Source organism: Schistocerca piceifrons, chromosome 2 (genome assembly GCF_021461385.2).
Source record: "Schistocerca piceifrons isolate TAMUIC-IGC-003096 chromosome 2, iqSchPice1.1, whole genome shotgun sequence".
Lineage (NCBI taxonomy): Eukaryota > Metazoa > Arthropoda > Insecta > Orthoptera > Acrididae > Schistocerca > Schistocerca piceifrons.
This window is the reverse complement of record NC_060139.1, coordinates 425,417,905-425,440,984: the sequence shown is the minus strand read 5'-3', so window position 1 is coordinate 425,440,984 and position 23,080 is coordinate 425,417,905. Positions and strand designations below refer to the sequence as shown.

The following is a 23,080-nucleotide window of genomic DNA, read 5'->3' as shown; positions in this document are numbered from 1 at the left end:
TTATCTTCATTTGTTCAGTTCTCTAAATTCTACTTCTTATTTCTTTACAGTGATCTGTTCACATTTTGGTTTCTAGACAAATTTTCTTCTGCAAGCAGCTGTTCTCTCTTTATACCCCCCTCTCTCTCATGTTTGCACAGAATGTCATCGCAGTGTGCATGTGTAACTAAAGAACATATGATTGTCAAGCTGTACTTAATGAATAAAGGAGGTCATCAATGTTGTAGTTATGTAAACTGGAAAAAATGAATAGAACTGCTAGATTATAGTGTTATTTCGAGAACAAAAAATGAAATATTTCTTGGTTTTAGTGATGAAGAATAGATAAAAAATTCACTCTCACACATAAATCTAATAAATTTAATTTTTATTTGCAATCAGGAGGAGAAGCCAGCATAAATGTTATGGAACTCTTTATCAATCTAATTCTTTAATATTTATGATGGGTCGTCATATCACATATGTAAAAATACATAACACACACTAATAATAACAATAAAGCTCTTACATGATTGTAGGTTGTAGTACTGATAGAAAGATATTTATATTGTAATGAGCAAAAATATTTGCAAATTTATGCCTTCCCGATCTTTAAGTGGCCCTGAAAAACCAAGACAGTGTAATGAACAATGTCAGGAAAAGCATAGATTGCTACTACCCAAAGAGACAACCTGTTGAGTTGGAGATGGGCACAACATAAAGACTATTACATATCACAGCTTTTGGCCTAAGCTAGTTGGTGCTGGCGGTGGTAGTGGTCATGTGTGCACGAAGTGTGCTTGCTTGTGTGTGTGTGTGTGTGTGTGTGTGTGTGTGTGTGTGTGTACGTGAGAGAGAGAGAGAGAGAGAGAGAGAGAGAGAGAGAGAGAGAGAGAGAGAGAGAGAGAGATTGTGTGTTCTTTGTTGAAGAAGCTTTGGCTGAAAGCTATGATGTGTAACAGTCTTTTCATGGTGCCTGTCTGCAACTCAACGGGTCATTTTTATAGTGAGTAGCAATCTATCCTTTTCCTAATACTGTTGATATTCCAACCTGGGGTTTCCACTGTTTGATTTTTGCTAAACACTGAAATGATTAATGCAAAGTTCTTTTTGTTATTACAAGTGTTTTTGTATCACGACATTTACAACAAGAAAGTTACAGGTGGATGGGATGGAAATGATGTAGCACTTGGTCAAACAACTGATTCCAATAACTGGACTTGTGACTACTTTGTTTGGTCTGGTTCACATAAAAGAAATTCTATTACATGGCTGTGTATTGCATCAACCATGTAAAAAGGCTTCAAATCTCCCAATCATCATGATAACATTGTAACAATGTCATTCTTATACTTATGAGAAAATAATATGCAAAACTAATAAAGGCACTCACTATTCAAGTTACCTAAAACTAACAGAGCGGAGACGAACATACAGAGAGGGGCAGAGATATAGAAATGCTACTGGTATAAAATGGAATGTTTAACAACTCAGAATTTAATCTTCTTCTCTATTTCCTAGCAAATGTTTCTTTTTGTCCATGGTTTATGAGCTGATTAACTCACAGCATGCCAACAGTGTTGCAAAAATATTTTTAGGGGTAAATTTTGTTAGATTTCAATGAAAACCAGGTATAAATCTAACAGCTGATGATAGCATGAAGGAAACAAAGAAAAAACAAGGTCAGGTAGGAAGTCAATAATAAGGTGAGTTATACGTGTGTTTGTATTTACAATGGGAACATGGTCAAAATCTTCAATACATATCTATATGTATTTCCTAAGATAATTATAGTACTAGAATGTTGTGAACACACAGAAAAACAGTGGTGGTAGTAACTAAAATGTTAAGGGGGCAAGAATGCTAGCAGGATAACAATCCTTGTCATAAAAGTAACAAGTGATATTGTGTAATTTTTGTATCAGGTGGAGGACGTGTGCTGAAATAAACAAGGAATAACAAATGAGATTACAAAAAATAAGTACAATGTTGAAGAAATGACCACCATAAGGAACAATAAGAAATATGAGCAGCGTCATTAAAAGGGGTGGTACTAACAAATTTATTAGCTCAACCACAATGGATCCAATTGCTAGCCAGAAGACTGGAATAAATATGCTTAAAAATTACTGCTAACTTTGAAAATTGTGTTATGCAATATGGGAAACATCTCAGAAAACCACTTTGGGACACTTTAGTAATACACTTAAGAACAATGATGCCAAAACTGGCAACATGTGAGTGAAACTACATGTCTGATGGCAAGCTTCACAAAGTACATTCGCGCATCTAATAAGGAGCCAGATATTAAATTATTTCATCATAATAAAGCATTTTAGATCTCACTGCAATGATAAAGTATCACACGTAAACTATCTCAAAATATTCTGTTTCGTCTGCATTTCATGGATTAGGTGGCCGCCCATTATCTGTTCAACATACTATCATGTATTTAACAGAAAGTGATCCATTGCATTACCAATAGTCGCTAACCTGAAATCATAAAGTTATCCCACTACATCATTTGGGAGATAATATGTAAAAGTTGTTATACAGTATATCCAGTGGGATTCCAATGCCGCACAGTTTAACTGATTTAAGATTTTAATACTTGGAAATTATCAAATCTCGTTCAGTGAGTAACATAAAGGTTTTAAGCACGTACAAAGACAAGCATATATGAAATGAAATGTTTTCACATACAAGAATGCAGGCACACTTGTAAATTATTTGTACTCCTCATGTTATACAATATAAGCTACAGTGAAAAAGTCTACGGGCATTTCCGTTCCACCTGCCCTTTGCCACCTTCTTCATATTCCTGTGCTGACATCCACATCTGCTGGAATGTACCAATAGAAGCAAGAATTGAGCCTCCAATCCAAGCTCCAAAACGCCGTTCAGCAGTACCACTTGCTGTGATCATTTTTAGGCGCATGCTAGAAGGAATGCGAAGTGAAAGATCACGGTTCAGTCTTTCTGAGAAACCCTGTAGGAAGAATTTCAGTGTCAGAATACACGAAGAACTTTTATCACACTATTTCATTTCTATGACTAGAAAATTATCATACTTCCACAAATATAATTCACACACAAGGTCCACAGGTGTGCTCACACATGCTTGCGAATGCACATCCCCACCCAGCAATCTCGAGAAAGCTTTGATACACATTTGATGTGAAATGATTTCAGCATTCTGATGAATTACTCACCCGTTATTTTAAGATTTATGTGACATAAGACAGTGGGAAATAAACTAACCACTCTCTGTTTTACATATAAAACATAAGAGGGCAACAGAATCTACTAATCTGAAATCTAGTAACAAGACAGCAAAAATTACATTACATGGTGTAATCAAAATTAATATAACTAATCAATAAATAAGGCATGATTTTCTTATTAAAGTAATGAAACATAGATGATAGTCGCTCAATGTTGGGTCATTATTTCCTCAAATAGTTACATCATTTGCAGTCTGACAATACTACTTGTACTGAACTTTACTAATAATCAATTCATAGCTCCATGTTTCAATAACAAAGTTGCAACATGACTGGCTCCCTCCATTCAACAGTATTCTTTTTATGAAATCACTGCTTGTTCACTAACATTGCCTGCAACCTTAGCTGAAGACAAAAAGAGTGAACTGAAAGAAAGATTAACGAAACATTTTTAACATTAAATACTGCGTGTGTGTGTTTTGTCTTTAATGATACTATTGTCACTTCCCCATATCCAGCTCTATATAGCGTATAAATATGTAATAAAGGAACAACATGATCTTTACACATAAAATACTCTACCTGCAGAAGCGAATTTCCACCAGTTACAACCACGCTTCCATATAATGCAGGCCTTACATCGACATCACACATTCCCATGCTTGTCGTAACAATGTGGGCAACTCCTAACATGGTGTGGCCAACCAAGCCACCCCTAGTTTGTACCACACTTGGATCAAACAATGCTTCTGGGATGCGAAATCTTTCTCCACCAAAATCCTGAAAATGATACATGAAAGCACAGCACATTATAATCATACGGTATGTACCTATCAACTTTTTTCCTACTATGGGCTGGAAGTTTTTTTTTTTAATAATATTTTACTACGGTAGTTATTGAAGGCTTCACAAATTGCCCTTCTGGTAGTGAAACATGTCAATTAACATCTCCCTGTCAGTTGTTTTATACTTTTCTTTGTACTTACTTGACAACAGGATTCAAGCAGCTTCTGGATGCTGTTTGTATACTAAGGGGTTCTCTGCCACCCTTGAAGTCTTCTACAGGACACATATTTTTCTAGAGCTTGATTGTCTATTTACTTGGAGAGAGTATGAAAATTTTTGACAACATACGTATTTGTATTGGAAATACAGATTACACTCTCAACTGGAACTACCGCTGGTAGCGATCACATGTGCATGAGGTGTGCTTGCTTGTGAGAATGTATGTGTATTTTCTTTGCGGAAGAAGATTGGCTGAAAGCTATAATGTGTAACAAGCCTTTTGGTTGTGCCTGTCTGCAACTCAACGGGTCATTTTTATGGTGAATAGCAATCTGTCCTTTTCCTAATATTGTTGATACATAAACATTTAAAAGCAATGATGCTGTTGTGTACAGAAATGTGCAACTGCTGGATGATCATAAGAAATTCCAGAAAACCTTGGCCAAAATTTCCACTTGGTGTAACGAATGGAAGCTCTCTTTAAACACAGATAAATGGAAGACAATGTTTATTACAGAGAGAAGGAACCCGATAGTGTCCAATTAACAGATTCATGTTGAACAATTTTGAGTGTATCATTTTATATACTAAGAAGCAATATTAAATGGCAAGAAACAATATTAAATGGCACCATCATGTAAAACCAGTATTAGTGACAGCAAATCGAAGACTCAGATACGAGAATTGCGTACAAGACACGACTGTGACCAATTGTACAGTATTGCTCCAGTGCTTGTAGCACTTGACACATAGACAAAACAACAGATACTGAACAAATTCAGAAACACACTGCTAGGATTGTAATAGATTGGTCAGCCTACGTGAAAGTGTATGGAAATGCTTGGCAAACTTTAAAGGTAATCCTTGGAAAAAAAGATGACATAATTGTCACAAAATACTGCTGGGTAGATTTAGACAGGCTGTATTTTGGGGGGGGGGGGGGGGGGGGGGGGGAAACAGGAGAATCATTATGCTGCCTCCAATGTAGCTCTCATGTAGGTACTATGAGAATAAGATAAGAGGCACTATTATGTGTACAGACAGTAATTTTCCCTTGCCCAATATACACATTGAAAAGGAAAGATAATCGCTAATATGTAAATGAATTTTACATTAGCTCACAGAATATAAATGCAGATGAAGATACAGAACTTGTGCATATCTCTTCTATACGTTCACCATCTGAATAAAGTACTTTTAGCTCCTGTTTGAGAGATATCATTTCCTCTCTATCTGATATACAGAACATGTACACTTTTTGATTTGTTTTTGTAGCCGTTTTTACGAGGTAATCACTGTTCAAAGACTGCCTCGGGTGACTTAAGTTTCATGCCCACTGCTATGGATATGTCAAAATTCATCCAATGCAAGGAGGAAGAGAGGGAAGGAGGCAGTCAGGCAGCAAGGGGGGGGGGGAGGGGGGAAAGGGAGAGGGGGAGTTAGAGAGAGAGAGAGAGAGAGAGAGAGAGAGCGAGAGAGAGAGAGAGAGAGAGAGAGAGAGAGAGCGCAATACGGAAGCCTGCAGGGCCTGATGTCTAGTTACATATGGAGGGAGATGAGAGCAACCATGTTCCATATTGTCAATAATTACAACATAATGCTGCTAACAATAACAAATAAAATTGTATGGCCCCTTCACAGTCTTTAGAAACACAGTTATATGGCCATTAAAGCCACAGAGGTAGAAATTGATGCTGCAGGTGAGATTGTTTTGGGCAAGACTCAGTATCAGGGATGGGCACAAAATGATAATTGGATCCTTCTATCACCCACCAGACTCATCTCCTGATGTAATTGAAAACTTCAGATAACTTCAGTTCACTTACACATAATTTCCCGTACTGTAATCATTGGTGGAGACTTTAATCATCCAGTGATGAATCGGCAAAATTACAGTTTTGTTAGTGGTAGGCAAAGACATGCTGCGAAACTTGACTAAATATGTTCTCTGAAAGCTACCTAGAACAGATGGTTAGGAACCTCACTCATCATGTAAGTATATTGGACCTAAGTGCAACAAATCAACCTGACCTCTCTGAGAATTTTCATATCAAAACTGGTATCAGTGATCATGACACTGTTGTGGCACCAATGATTATCAAAGTATGAAGGACAACTAAAACAAGCAGAAAAATATATTTTTTCTGCAAACTAGATAAAAAAATCAGTAGTGTCATATCTCAATGAGGAACTTGAAACTTTTAGCACAGGAAAGGAGCATGTGGAGGAACTCTGGCTTATGTTTAAAAGAATAGTTGATCATGCACTGGATAGAGATGTACCCAGTAGGACACTTCACAATGGGAGGGAACCTCCATGGTATACAGTCTTGGTAAAGAAACTTGTAAAGAAACCGAGATTACTGCATAATAAATGTAAAATTAAGTGTAAAAGGCTGTAGATAAAGATATGCTGAATGAAATGCATTTGTCTGTCAAGAGAGCAATGCACGATGACTTCAATGACATCACAGCAGAATACTGTCAAGTGATCTTTCACAGAACCCAAGGAAATTCTGGTCATATGTATCGGCTGTTAGTGGCACCAAAATTAGTGTCCAGATCCTAGTGAATGAGACATTAACTGAAATTGAGAATAGCAAAGCAAAAGCTGAAATGTTTAATTTTGTTTTCATAAGTTCCTTTACAAAGCAAAAGCCAGAAGAATTGGCCCAATTAAATCCTCGTACCACTGAAAAGATGAATGTCGTAAGTATCAGTGTCAGTGGTGTTGAGAAACAGCTGAAATCATTAAAATTGAACAAAGCTCCAGAGTCCTACAGAATCCCTGTCAGATTTTAAACTGAATTTGTGGCTTAGTTAGGTGCTCTTCTAACTATAATCTATCACAGATTCTCAAACAAAAATCTATGCCCAGTTCTTAGAAAAAGGCACAGGTCACGCCTATCTACATGAAGGGTAATAGAAGTGATCCACAAAACTACCATTCATATCCTTGACAACGATTTGAGCTCAAACATAACAGATATCTTGAACAGGAAGGCCTCAATGCCAACAAGCATGGATTTCGAAAACATCAATCATGTGATACCCAACTCGCACTTTTCTCATGTCATAGTGAAAGCTTTGGATCACGGCAATCAGGTACGTGCTATATTTCTTGATTTCTAAAAAACATTTGATGCAGTACCACACCTATGCTTATTGTCAAAAGTATGATCATACAGAATATCAAGTGAAATTTCTGACTGGATTGAGGACTTTCTGGTAGAGAGGATCCAGCATGTTATCTTGGCTGGAGACTCAAGACTCATCGCCAGCTGTAGAAGTAACGTCAGGTGTGTGTTGGGATCCTTACTATTCATGTTGTTTATTAATGAGTTCCAGAGAATATTAATAGTAAAATCAGGCTTTTTGCAGAGGATGCAGTTACCTATAATTAAATACATTTGGAAAGAAGCTGCACAAATATATAGTCAGATCTTGACAAGATTTCAAAGAGGTGCAGAGATTGGCAACTTGCTTTAAATGTTCAGAAATGTAAAATTTGCACTACAGAAAATGGAAAAAAAGGGTCCTATGACTGTAATGTCGTTGAGTTACATTTGGAATTGGCCAACTAATACAAATACCTGGATGTAGCACTTTGCAGGGATATGAAATGGAATGATCACATAGGTTTAGTTGTGGGTAAAGCAGGTGGTAGACCCGGCCTCTTGGAAGAATACTGGGTACGTGCATTCAATCTACAAAGGAGATTGCTTACAAATCCACACAACCCTTCCTAGAATATTGCTCACCATCCTAGAATATTGCTCAAGTGTGTGGAGCCAATATCTGACGGGGGATATTCAATATATACACAGACGGTCAGCACAAACGGTCATAATCCATGGAAGTGTCACAGAATTGGAAGACACTTGTAGATGAGATGTAAACTATCCCGAAAAAGTCTGTTAACAAAGTTTCAAGAACCGGCTTTAAATGATTACTCTAGGAATATACTACAACTCCCTACATATCTCTCACATAGGGATTGTGAAGATAAGATTAGAATAATTACTGGATGCACAGAGGCATTCAATCATTTTTCCAGCACTTAATGGACCAATGGGATGTACCTCACAGTAGTTTGCGGAGTCTAGATGTAGATCAAGTGTTCTCTCTTTTCCCAAGCATCTGTCCCATCTATTATGGGGTCCGCTTTTGCAGGTTTCGGCAAATTTTGTCTTGTTATTTATTTTTGTCAATGTAACCATAGGGAGGTAAGTTGTGAGTACCATTCCTTCGTCATTATCTAAACTATGTTCTGTGCGTTACTGTATTTTAATTGTTTGTCTATTGTATTCTCAGACAATAAATCTGGGAATCAGCTCAGCATTTGCCTAAATGAATGTGGAAAACTGCCTAAAAACCATACTCTGACTGGGTCGTGTACTAGCCCACGGTTGTTAATCTGCCACACGGTCTGACTAGCCTACCTGTCTCGCAAACGACGAAACTTCAGGATAAGTTTATTATTGTCAAACTATTGGATGACCCCTAAGACATACAAACTGATTGAACATAATTCTAATACCCATGCCCGGACAGCATTTCCCTAAGGTAACTGGTGTGACAATATTTGCCAGTACAGTTAAGCTGCTTACAGTTCACAGAAATCTCCTGTTCTGCATTTGCCCCGAGCTGGTGTGGGGTGTTAACAGCTTTCCAATGGGAAAGTGTGTAGTAAATCAGTTTAAGATAGTGTTTCATATTTAGTGGTTAACAGGATGATGAATAAAGTAACCCAGTTTATCTTACTTGGTGTAAGCATAGTACATGCCCTTAACAAATTATATATGGCACTTATTAATTCTGGTGACTTGACAACATGATCTATAGAAGTGCTCCATGATTGCTCTAGCAATGGCTCTGAGCACTATGGGACTCAACTGCTGAGGTCATTAGTATTGCTACAGCACATATTTGATATTTTTTGACACATTCCACAGCCACAGATAATGCTTTATAATTCAATATGAATTTTCACCCCACAGTGGTGTGTGCACTGATTTGAAACTTTCTAGTAGATCAATACTGTGTGCCAAACTGGGACTCGAACCTGGGACCTTTACCGCTCAAGGGCAAATGCTCTACTCTGTAAGCTATGCAAGCACGGTTCACAGCTTGCTCATACAGCTTTACTTCCGCCGGTACCTCTTCTCCTATGTTCCAAACTTCCTTCCTTCCAGTATTGTTAGCTCTGAGAAGTAAGCATGAGATTGACTTTTGGATGGTAGGAGAAGAGTTACTGGCATAAGTAAAGCCGTGAGGGTGAGTTACAAATTGTGATTGGATAGCTGTCAGTAGAACAATAGCCTCTGAAAGATAAGGTCTCAGTTTCAAGTCCCGGTTAGGCACATAGTTTTGATTTGCCAGAAAGTTGAACTATCCATCATGATGAGAGCAATGGTACAAAGTTTGTGTACTAATTAATAAGCACCAGAGAGCACAGCAGCATTTGAAGATTATAGGAATGATATATCAAAATTAAAGTATTAATTTAAAATAAATTTAAGGTATTACCTCCAGAGAATTGGCAACACTACTAACAACTTTCAAATATTATAAATATATTTTCTTACCTGATGGTACCCATCTGGGAACTCATAGTGAACAGCCGGTATAGAAGATACAGTTTTCTCATCATATGGAGTTTCCGACACTTGCAATACACTAGCTTGAAAATCCTGGACAACTTTCTTTGTCATGTAATTATGCCATGAAGGCGTTACTTCTGGTAGGTTTCGTTTTTTTACCCAGCGTGCCTTCTCCCTTTCTTTGACAACCTCTTTGGAGCCAATCATATATGGAGGGACAATTTCTATGCCACTTTCCTGTAAGAAAATTGATAAATATAATATGTGAAATAACTCAGCTTAGAACCTTAGAAATACACATATCAATTAAAATTTACAGACTTTTTTATAGTTATAAAAGTTGAAATAATGTTGCAATAATTGCCGAAAATATGTAGCTATATATCTATGACTGCAAGTCAGATTATAAGAGAGTACATTAAAACATTGTCCAAAATATGTAATCAGAAATGCTTTGAAGTGAAAGACACACATAGGCTATTTGAAAAAGTAACAAAACTGGAATGTCTTCATAAGATAACTTTTGTGAATGAGAAGATGGTTACCACTAGCTTCCATACATACTTTACAGCAACATGTTATACAATCCATAAAGTGGATCAATAGCTCTATTATCTGCCAATCCCATTCCAGCAAAAGAGCTGTACAGAGCTCTTGGATGAGGGTTTGGCACAAGCTGGTGTGACATAACAACACCAACAAAAAAATCAATGTTTACTGTGGTTTAATGGCAGTGTCTTTGGCTACTAATAAGAAGTTCTTGTATTCTGGGTTCACTTATCCCAACCACTGGTACAATTTCAAACAGAAAAGAATATCTGTAGCAGGTGAAGACTTATGGTACAAGGAGTCCTCCACATTATGGTAAAGGCCTTGTCAAAAGGTGGAGGAGTGAGAGGTTCAAGGAAGCTGCTTGCCTTCAGCCAGGAAACAAAAGGTGGAATAATCAGCAACGATCAATGGCATAAGCATGCAGAAGGCAATGGGAACTGATGCACTAGAATGTAATGTGTTTTGCAGAGGAATTGTGGTCAGTAATAGAAAAATAGTGATCTAATGTTGGCCTCACATAGAAAAAGAGTCCGTCCAACAACAACAACAATCTGGCAACATCCTAAAAATCAAGGTGTGGAATGTTAAAAGTCTGATGTGACAAGGGAGGTAGAAAATCTGAGAAGGGAAATACAAAGGCTGAATGGATGTATAGTATATAAAAATGATACAATGGGAGTAAGATTCATTATCAATTTGGTCTTCTGAAATTGTTTCACCACACAAGATCATAATGCAGTCCCTCCTTTCAATCATCACAAGAATGCTGAAGTGGCATATGGTGAAATATATGACCACGGAATGCAAAAGCAGGTACAGTTGCTTAGCAGTGGAATATTCTGAGCCACATAAGATACCGGTATCTGTAAGATTCTACAGAAATTATGTGAAAGAACTTGCTCCCCCTAGTTTATCATAGGGCACTGTAGAAAAAAAGAAAAGGCCGCTGGACCTGATGGGATATCAGTTCGATTTTACACAGAGTACGCAAAGGAACTTGCCCCCCTTCTTGCAGTGGTGTATCGTAGGTCTCTAGAAGGGCGTAGCATTCCAAAAGATTGGAAAAGGGCACAGGTAATCCCCGTTTTCAAGAAGGGACGTTGAACAGATGTGCCGAACTATAGACCTATATCTCTAATGTCAATCACTTGTAGAATTTTGGAACATGTATTATGTTTGAGTATAATGACTTTTCTGGGGACTAGAAATCTACTCTGTAGGAATCAGCATGGATTTTGAAGAAGACGATCGTGTGAAACCCATCTCGTGCTATTCGTCCACGAGACTCAGAGGGCCATAGACACAGGTTCCCAAGTAGATGCTGTGTTTCTTGACTTCTGCAAGGCGTTTGATACATTTCCCCACAGTTGTTTAATGAACAAAGTAAGAGAATATGGACTATCACACCAAATTGTGATTGGATTGAAGAGTTCCTAGATAACAAAATGCAGCATGTCATTCTCAATGGAGAGAAGTCTTCTGAAGTAAGAGTGATTTCAGGCGTGCCGCAGTGGAGTGTCATAGGAGCGATGCTATTCACAATATACAGGGCTATTACAAATGATTGAAGCGATTTCATAAATTCACTGTAGCTCCATTCATTGACATATCGTCACGACACACTACAGATATGTAGAAAAACTCATAAAGTTTTGTTCGGCTGAAGCCGCACTTCAGGTTTCTGCCGCCAGAGCGCTCGAGAGCGCAGTGAGACAAAATGGCGACAGGAGCCGAGAAAGTGTATGTCGTGCTTGAAATGCACTCACATCAGTCAGTCATAACAGTGCAACGACACTTCAGGACGAAGTTCAACAAAGATCCACCAACTGCTAACTCCATTCAGCGATGGTATGCGCAGTTTAAAGCTTCTGGATGCCCCTGTAAGGGGAAATCAACGGGTCGGCCTGCAGTGAGCGAAGAAACCGTTGAACGCGTGCGGGCAAGTTTCACGCGTAGCCCGCGGAAGTCGACGAATAAAGCAAGCAGGGAGCTAAACGTACCACAGCCGACGGTTTGGACAATCTTACGGAAAAGGCTAAAGCAGAAGCCTTACCGTTTACAATTGCTACAAGCCCTGACACCCGATGACAAAGTCAAACGCTTTGAATTTTCGGCGCGGTTGCAACAGCTCATGGAAGAGGATGCGTTCAGTGCGAAACTTGTTTTCAGTGATGAAGCAACATTTTTTCTTAATGGTGAAGTGAACAGACACAATGTGCGAATCTGGGCGGTAGAGAATCCTCACGCATTCGTGCAGCAAATTCGCAATTCACCAAAAGTTAACGTGTTTTGTGCAATCTCACGGTTTAAAGTTTACGGCCCCTTTTTCTTCTGCGAAAAAAACGTTACAGGACACGTGTATCTGGACATGCTGGAAAATTGGCTCATGCCACAACTGGAGACCGACAGCGCCGACTTCATCTTTCAACAGGATGGTGCTCCACCGCACTTCCATCACGATGTTCGGCATTTCTTAAACAGGAGGTTGGAAAACCGATGGATCGGTCGTGGTGGAGATCATGATCAGCAATTCATGTCATGGCCTCCACGCTCTCCCGACTTAACCCCATGCGATTTCTTTCTGTGGGGTTATGTGAAAGATTCAGTGTTTAAACCTCCTCTACCAAGAAACGTGCCAGAACTGCGAGCTCGCATCAACGATGCTTTCGAGCTCATTGATGGGGACACGCTGCGCCGAGTGTGGGAGGAACTTGATTATCGGCTTGATGTCGGCCGAATCACTAAAGGGGCACATATCAAACATTTGTGAATGCCTGAAAAAACTTTTTGAGTTTTTGTATGTGTGTGCTAAGCATTGTGAAAATATCTCAAATAATAAAGTTATTGTAGAGGTGTGAAATCGCTTCAATCATTTGTAATAACTCTGTATATAAATGACCTTGTGGATAACATCAGAAGTTCACTGATGCTTTTTGAGGATGATGCTGTAGTATATCGAGCGGTTGTAACAATGGAAAATTGTAGTGAAATGCAGGAGCATCTGCAACGAATTGACGCATGGTGCAGGCAATGGCAATTAAATCTCAATGTAGACAAGTGCTGTGAATACATAGAAAGAAAGATCCTTTATCATTTAGCTACAATATAGCAGGTCAGCAACTGGAAGCAATTAATTCCATAAATTATCTGGGAGTAGAAATTTGAAGTTATTTAAAATTGAATGACCATATAAAATTGTCAGTAAAGCAGATGCCAGACTGAGGTTCATTGGAAGAATCCTAAGGAAATGCAGTCCGAAAACAAAGGAAGTAGGTTACAGTACACTTGTTTGCCCACTGCTTGAATACTGCTCACTGGTGTGGGATCCGTACCAGATAGTTGATAGAAGAGATAGAGAAGATCCAACAGAGAGCAGCGCTCTTCGTTACAGGATCATTTAGTAATTGCGAAAGTGTTACAGAGATGATAGATAAACTCCAGTGGAAGACTCTGCAAGAGAGACACTCAGTAGTTCGATACGGGCTTTTGTTGAAGTTTCGAGAACATACCTTTACCAAGGAGTCAAGCAGTATATTGCTACCTCCTACGTATATCTCACGAAGAGACCACAAGGATAAAATCAGAGAGATTAGAGCCCACACAGAGGCATAGCGACACTCTTTCTTTCCATGAACAATATGAGACTGGAATATAAGGGAGAACCGATAGAGGTCCTCAAGGTACCCTCCGCCACACACTGTCAGGTGGCTCGCAGAGTATGGATGTAGATGTAGAAAGATACCCAGCAACTGGAAGTAAGGTGCTGTCATTCCTGTTTTCAAGAAGGGTCTTAGGAAAGATGCAAACAATTATAAGTCTAAATCACTGATATCGATCTGTTGTAGAATTATACAGCATGTTTTATACTCATGTATTATGAGGATCAATGAATAGTGCAAGGACTGGCAGTTGGCCCTGAATAAATAAATCTAACATATTTCAAGTACACAGGAGAACTCGACTACTGTATAGTTATACTATTGATGACACATTGCTGGAAATAGTAACCACCATAAAGTATCTAGTAGTAACCACCCCTTTGTGACCTTGAATGGAAGGACCATGTACAGGCAATAGGAATAGCAAATGCCTGGCTGAGATTCTTAGGAAGAATCTTATGGAAATATAATTCAATGAAAGAAGTTAGACAAATTCTTTAGTATTGCACATCAGTATGGGACCTTTACCAAGTTGGGTTAATAGAAGAAAGATAAACAAGATCTAATGAAGAGGGGTGGATTTTGTCACAGGATCATTTAGTAGGTGTAAGAGCATTATGGAGATGTCCAAACTCCAGTGACAAACTACAAGATAGGTATTGTGCATCAAAGAAAGGTTTACTACTGAAATTTAGTGACAGTATGTTCTGGGAATAGCCAGACAAATATGTCTGATGAAATGACCACAACAAGAAAATTTGAGAAATTAGAGCTTATACAGAGGTTTACTGACAATCATAATCCTATATACCATTTGCGAATGGAACAAGAAAGGGGGAGGGGGTGGGAAGCACACTGCCAGGTGGCCTGAGGAGTACAGATATACACATAGATGAATGGGGAAGTAGGGTAAGGAATGAATCATTGTGAACAGTTCAGTGATGGGATTATTCTCATCAGAATCAACATAAAACCTAAGTCAACAGATAAGTTCAGATATATAGGTGCTGATGTCACAAATACACGATAAAGAGACAGAAAGTACAAGATTATTATAAGAGACCGAAGCGATTTCGTAAATTCACTACCGCTACACTGGCTGACATACTGTCACAAAACTCAGAACTCATTTCAAAAAACTCAAAAAGTTACATGTTGTTGCAGCCACATTTCATATTTTTGCCATGAGATCGCTGCAGTGAGCAAGTAGCCAAAATGGTAACACGCACCAAAAAAGCTGTAACAGTGTGTGGGGATAAGTGCAAGATTTGGTGTTTATTCCCCCACTAACAAACCTGCAGGAAATGCAAGCTGGGATCAGTAGTGCTTCTGAGCTGACCAATAGAGACACGCTGCGCTGAACCTGGGCAGAACTTGATTACTGGCATGATATCTGCAGAATCAGGAGAGGGCCGGGGTTAAGGGCACATATGGTGTGTGCAAAAGCCCTATGACAATACGCCAACCAATGTGGCTACAGTAAATCTGTGAAATAGCTTCAATCGTCTCTAATAACCTTGTATATGGGACAGTGTGTGGGGAGCTCAGTATGTCAGAAATGAAAATCTAAAAATCACAGTGACTGAAAAGGTAAGTAGAGATAGAAACATAAGATAGAGTGAAGGGAGATAATGAACTTGGTAGTAGTGGAGTTCTGCAACAACTTTCGCCTAGTAATATCAAATATACTTTTCAATAATCATAAGAAACCAAGGTATGCTTGAAAAAGAAAAAAAAAATGTAGAATCTGATTATAGTTCAGAGAAGCTGGTGGTGGAGGGATGGATACGGATGGCCTGGGCTGTGAAGTGGCCACTGAAACTGAGTATGTTATGCTCAGCTGCATGATGTGGCACCAGGTGGTCAACTTTGTTCTTGGAAACAGTTTGGGGTTGGCCATTCATCATGGTGGACAGCTGATTTGTATTCAAACTGGCATGAAAAGCTGTGGTGTGTTTGCAGCTGATCTGGTATATGACAGACCTGATTGCACAGGTGGCCCAGCATCTGATGCAATAGGAAAAGCCCATGACAGGACTTGAGTAGGAAGTGCTGGATGGATGGATTGGGCAGATCTCGCACCCGGGTCTTCCACAGGGATATGACCTTACAGCAGTGCATTGGGAGTCACATGTGGTTGGACTTGGATAAGGTGTAGATTGGGTGGGCAATGTAACACTACTTTAGGAAGGGTAGGACTGATCTTTGGTAGGATGTCCCTCATTTCAGGGTATGATAACAGATAATCAAAGCCCCGACAAAGGAAATGGTTCAGTCATTCCAGTCCAAGGTGATATTGTGTGACCAGGAGGGAGATTATTTGTATCTAACTCTAGTGGATGGTGGGAGGATTGAAAGTGTATGAGGATATGGCAGGGGAAATCTGACAGCAGACTAGGCATCTGGGGTAGTGCCCATCTGTGAAGGCCTTCATGAGAGCTTCAGCATACTGGGAAAGGGTGTTCTTGTCACTGCAGATATGTCATCTACAGGTGGCCATGCTGCATGTGAGGGATTTCTTTTATGTTGAAGGGACAGCAGCTGTCAAAAGGCAAGTACTGTTGGTGGTTATTGGGTTTAATGTGGACAGAGGTGTGGATGGAGCAGTCAGAGAAGTGGAAGTCAGTATCCAGGAATGTGGAACTTTGGGTTGAGATGAGCAGGTGAAGCAGATGGGAGAGAAGGGGTTGAGGTTGTGAAGATGGTCCATTAACAGTTTGGCATAGGAGGGTGCCATGTGGGTACCCATGGCTGGGCCATGGATTTGTTTGTATACATCCCTTCAAAGAAAAGTAAATGCGTGTCAGGATGTAGCTGATAATGCGTATAAGAAATGAGATAGTGTGTTTAGAGGCTGAAGAACATTGGGAGTAAAAGTTTTCGGTAGTGGCAAGGCCATGTACATGAAGATGCTGGTGTACATGGAGATGGCATCAACAGACACACGTAGGCACCCAGAAAGTAAAGGATGGAGAGTCAGTGAATGAAGTACTTAGTATCTTTGATGTTGGGAGATTAGGTTTCAAGCAGTTGGCGAAAAATGTTGGTCAGTAAGACCAGAAATTCTTTCAGTGGTAGCAACACAGCCAGCCTGGATTTTCAGTGTGTATTTGTACTCTAAATTGTGACGGTATTACTCTGAAAGCTATTAAGTTTTCTTTCTTTTTTGTGTGTGCCAGTCAATGAGTCAATGCTTCTGCTTTTTGCGGGTAGTCTGCTTTATTTCTGAAGTATTTACATTTCACCAGGCCTTTCCTACAGAAGTATGTATGGCATGTGTTTTTATATGCATAATTGAATGCTTCTTGTACATAAAAATTAGCATTGCATCTTTTAAATGAATTTTTGGGTTATGTTGTTAGTAATTATGCTCTATTATGACTGTTAAGTAGCGTGGAGTTTGTTCTACCTACACTGGTAAGAAAATATTTTTCTTGTTATTTGTGTCTGTTTGTGTGTGTTACGAGTGATATCAATATTACCAAATGGTTTAATTGGGATAGTGGCAACCAAATGATTACTGAAATTACTGTGTGGAAGCTATGAGACTGGAGATGTGATTTTGGACCTTTAGAAGAAAATCATCCACATAAATCTGAAGATAGCCATGATAGATAAATGTAAGAATGATTGCCCAGTCATCCTGAAAATTCTACCATCCACACTGATAAACAGAATTATATACAGAAAATGGAAGAGAAACATGTGGATATGTTAGCTAATAACCAGTTTAGTTTTGTTACAGACAAAAGAACCAGAGAGCGATTTCTGACTTTGCACTTGACAATAGGGGCCAGAAAAATCAACAATCCTTAATCAGGTTTGTCAATCTGGAAAACATGTCAACAATTTAAATTAGTGCACAAGATTTGAAAATATGACAAAAAAGGGATAAACTATAGAGAAAGACATGTAATACTGAATATATACAACAACAAATTGAGAAGGTTTGTTTTCCTAGAAAAGGCGTTTGATAATAGACAGTGCTCAAATTAAAGAGGGTGTAACACACGGATACAGCCTTTCTCCTTAGCTTTTAAACCTGTATATTCTAGAAGCAATGAAGGAAATACAAAGGTGCATGAGTGGAATTAAAATTAAAGGCAAAAGGATATCAATTACACAATTTACTGATTGCAAACGTATTCTCTATGAAGGTAAAATTACTGGACTTGTTGAATGGGATTATCGGTCCACTGAGCACAGAGTTTGGATTATGAGTAAACTGAAGAATGACAAAAGTAAAGGAGAATATTTTTTGTTGAATGGGATTAACAGTCCATTGGACATAAAATGTATATTGTGAGTAAACCAAAGAATGACAAAATTAATGGAGAGTTGCAGAAATGAGATAGCTACAAGCATAGCATCAGTATGAGGACCACTTAGAAGACAAGGTAAAGTAATTCTGCAACAATGCATGCAAAATAAGGCACAATGGATGAAGCAAACAGGTCACAAGACATATACTAGGACAAGCAAAGAGAGCACATCTTGTCTAAGAAGTCTGTTTGTATTATATATAAAACCAAAGATGAGGTGACTTACCGAACAAAAGCGCTGGCAGGTCGATAGACACACAAACAAACACAAACATACACACAAAATTCAAGCTTTCGCAACAAACTGTTGCCTCATCAGGAAAGAGGGAAGGAGAGGGGAAGACGAAAGGAAGTGGGTTTTAAGGGAGAGGGTAAGGAGTCATTCCAATCCCGGGAGCGGAAAGACTTACCTTAGTTCCGCTATGTCTGCTTGTGTCTGTATGTGTGGATGGATATGTGCGTGTGTGCGAGTGTATACCTGTCCTTTTTTCCCCCTAAGGTAAGTCTTTCCGCTCCCGGGATTGGAATGACTCCTTACCCTCTCCCTTAAAACCCACTTCCTTTCGTCTTCCCCTCTCCTTCCCTCTTTCCTGATGAGGCAACAGTTCGTTGCGAAAGCTTGAATTTTGTGTGTATGTTTGTGTTTGTTTGTGTGTCTATCGACCTGCCAGCGCTTTTGTTCGGTAAGTCACCTCATCTTTGGTTTTATATATAATTTTTCCCACGTGGAATGTTTCCTTCCATTATATTGATATCATTAAGTCTGTTTGTATCAAACATAAGCCTCAATTTGGGGAATAAATTTCAGAGAATATACATTTGGAGCACAGCATTTTATGGAAGTGAATCATGGACTATGGGAAAATAAGAAAAGAAGGGAATCAAGGCATATGAGATGTGCTTTTACAGAATGATGCTGAGATGTAAGTGAATTGATAGGCTAAGAAGTAAAGAGTTCTCTGCAGAATGGGTGTAAGCAAGAATATGTGGAAAATACTAACTAGAATACATAATGGGATGACAGGAAATAACTACCGCGGCACCAGAGGGGGCTATAGAGGGCAGCCATTATAGAGGAGAACTGAGATTGGTACATACACAACAAAAAATTCAGGATGCTGAATGCGGAGTGCTATTCTGAGATGAAGAATTGGCCCAGGAGAGTACACAATGCCAAATCCAAATCACACTGATGAAACTACTCCTATTTATAGGGTTCATATCCACAGGTCTCGCTGGTAAGTACCTATGTGCAGTGAATGCTTTCTACATCTACATCAATTCTCCAAACCACTGTGACGTACACGTCAGAGCGTACTTTCAATTGTAACAACTATTATGGTTTCTAACCATTCCATTTGCTTATGAAGAAGCTCCATTAATGCCTCTGTGCATGTTGTAATTAGTCTGATCTTGACTTTGCAGTCCATATGTGAGTGAAACATAAAGGAATGTAGTACCTTCCTAGATTAACCACCTACTACTGGTGTTGAAGTGTAGGCCCTGTGTAGGCTTTTGTGGCCAATTGATGTCTGTATTAAGTACCTACCAAGTCAGAATTTGCAGCACGTTCATTATGCTCTTGTGTGAGTCAAGCAAACTTGTGACCACTCATGCTGCCCTTCTTTGCACAATGTGAATCAGAACTCCACCAACAAAATTTCAGAACTTGTTCATGGAATGTTTTCTTATGAAGAACCCATGATCTTTAGTGGCTCACAGTGGAGTAATTGAATTTAGCTTGATTTATTACCTCCATTTTGCTTTTTATCTTTATGCGCTGAAAATACTGCACAACAGTGAAAATGTCAATAGAATGTGTTGGTATCTTGTTTGGAAACAAAATTGTTCCCTTCACCCACAGTACTTGCTGTTGACAACTGTGAGGCTTCACTCTTCGCCTTCAAGTTTGCTTTCAGTATTGCTCGGTTCTGTCTCTGGTTACTTTCTGCAGCAGTGTTAGTTGTACATTAACAGTGGTAGAGTTAATGATGAACAGTTCGCCATACACAACTTGCATGCAGGTTCACTGAATGCTGAGCTGTCCTTGAGGCAATGGCAACCACTCTAAAGTATTTTTGCACCTGAGGGTTGTTACATTACTCTTTGTCATATGTTACACAATTTTGTGATATTGTTACAGTAAAGATTGCTTCACTGTTATGAAGGAGTTTTCACATTAAGTTACAAAAGGTACTTTTGGTGACCAACCTAATAAATCATAATTACATTATTACTCTGCAATGTGTCACCAGAGATGCCCCATATATCAAAACTCGGAAAATATGCCAAGCAATCTCTAAAATTCCGTTGGTGGAGTTCACGTTTCCCAGTACAGTATATGTTCAATGTACCATTATACTTGGGTCAAAATAACAGTGATCGGTGGATACACACGAGAGGGGTCAATGTTGTCAGTTCATGTTTGTATGTAAGATGGGGATATGAAGATAGGCAACACTGTTGCTGCTATCTGAAAGGAGCAGTCTCTTCTCTCTTGCAATGACATTTAACATAGAATTAAAATGTTACACAGTGTCAAAAGTCCACATAACTAAACAAGAAAATTGTTAACACAATTTTTATGAAGCAAACGTAATGACTGAAAAAAATATCAGAATCAAATATTAAGTGTAACACAAAGCAGTTACATGAAATGTTACCTGAACAAAAAAAAATTCTTTAACAAACAACACTTCTGAAGATCTTAATTTCAGCAAATAGTCAAGAAAGTGGAAACATTTACATACTACAGTCCATAAAGTAAGACACTGATCGCTTCAGTGTTCGTATGCCTGATTATAATGTTGACCAAAATTGGAGACACTGCTACAAGATACCTAATTTAAACAGTAATATCCATCTTATTATACATCCTGAACAATACGACATAAATGGCTCTCTAATAAAGTACTTTTAAGGGTGCAATGCCTTGCCCAAAAAATTCCTAGTCTTAGTCCTATTTTAAAAAAATCTCAGAGGAATTTGCTGGAAACAATGATACATACAAAGTAAAATGGCTCCAGTTTAGAATACATAAGTTGATAAATAATCGTAATAAACAATAGCAACATTGTGTATTACTCAGAAGCTATAAATAGGCAAAACAGTGCAAAAAGATAAAAACAGCAACAGCACAATTCTCCAACAAAGCAGGCAGTGCCATCAATACCACCTAATAATGTGCTACAAAATGGCAACAAACATCTGTAAAGCACTATGGTACGAAGCCTCAAGTTACAGTTCATACTTAATACAACCAAGATTATTGAAGGGGGGGGGGGGGGCGGCATGGCCCAGCATTACACTCTACCCAGATCAACAGAGGAACATGGTGCATACTCAATAAAGTGAAGGATGAAAATGGTACGTGAATGTGACACAACTGAGGGTACAAATTATTGACCTTTTTAGTTTACTCATTAATACAAATCCTCTAGGTTTTTACTGCCTCTTATTACTAGCCACAGTGTTTAAAAGTGGAAATTTCTCAACATAAGGAGAGCTGCATCAAACCAGTTTCTGGACTGAAGACCACAACAACACATGCAAAAATATGGTAGAAACAAGTATATAAACACAACACAGAAAGTACCACTAGCGTTACACTTCTGCCCAACAACATTATCTTACAGTTAGCAATGAAACCCAAAATATGAAAGATTATACCTGCAAAAAATTTTTACACTGCATACTAATATAATCTCCACCCAGAGGAGATTTTACAATGGCTTGAGTCAAGACAAAACCATCTTGCACTGGTACAGCAGAGGTGTGCGTTGCTCCACTGTCTATGACAATGCCCGTCGCTCTCCCATTGGCAAATGCAGCTAGCACTGCATTTTTCACCAGAAAAAATGCAGGCACGTTATACTTCTCAAACATTAATTCCGTCAGTCTTTCACGTTTTGCTCGCACGTTCCAGGGTGCCTCTGACATTAATACTGGATGATATTCAGACTCGGATTGTATGCATTTTGCGTACGTATAATCCAGAACTTGCTCGAATAAATCCCAGTCATCGATCATACAATCTTTCATGTAAGTAGCAACTTCCATTCCGGGCCGAACAACATGTAAGTAGTTCGTATCGATGTAATATTTGTTTGATGAAGTTATGTTTTGGGGATCGACTTTCTTGTCTTCTGTTTCCATCGATTCTGTATTAACTGATGCTGTTTGATTCCCATCTTTCACTATACCGACAGCGGCTGGAATCTCGGCTTTCGGTGTATCTTCTTGTGCGTACCCAACACGGAGAGAATAATGACCAATATCAAAGACCAATGCTCCTATTTCATCGCCCCCATATAACATTCCTGAACTCATGGCGAAAGTTGGAATATAAACTGGGAATCGGAGAAGTTTCTCTTGGCGCGCTTTGCAGAATGAGTATCGTAATTCTGTGAATAAACCTCCGTAAGATTCGATTTTCGCGTCTTAGAAGTTAGTTGTGTAGTACACAATACAACATCATATTGACAACACTTATCCACATTTCAAGAACTCACTTCCAATAACGCACTACACTTCACACCTTCAGTTTACTAATAGATAGGTTAACACAAACATCGTGCATCACAATACACAAATCAAAGCCGTTACACAGACACTTCAGTCCACGCACGCCCGCCTCTAATATCACATTCTCTTTCCCGATGAAGAGATGTTGTTTCGTGATCGACACATGGATGGATCATTCTAACAATTATTTCAAAAAAAAAAAAAATACCTCTT

General features: G+C 38.8%; 1 protein-coding gene across 1 annotated transcript; it reads right to left on the bottom strand.

The window, feature by feature from the left end:
* Window positions 1-929: 929 nt before the first annotated feature.
* On the bottom strand, window positions 930-22,958 carry LOC124774953 (actin-like protein 6B). The gene is made up of 4 exons (XM_047249662.1): window positions 22,013-22,958; window positions 9,796-10,047; window positions 3,786-3,983; window positions 930-2,968 (listed from the first exon to the last, which is right to left on the bottom strand). The coding sequence occupies exons 1-4, from the start codon at window positions 22,670-22,672 to the stop codon at window positions 2,753-2,755; spliced, it is 1,326 nt and encodes a 441-aa protein (XP_047105618.1). The 5' UTR covers window positions 22,673-22,958; the 3' UTR covers window positions 930-2,752.
* Between the last annotated feature and the right edge of the window lie 122 nt (window positions 22,959-23,080).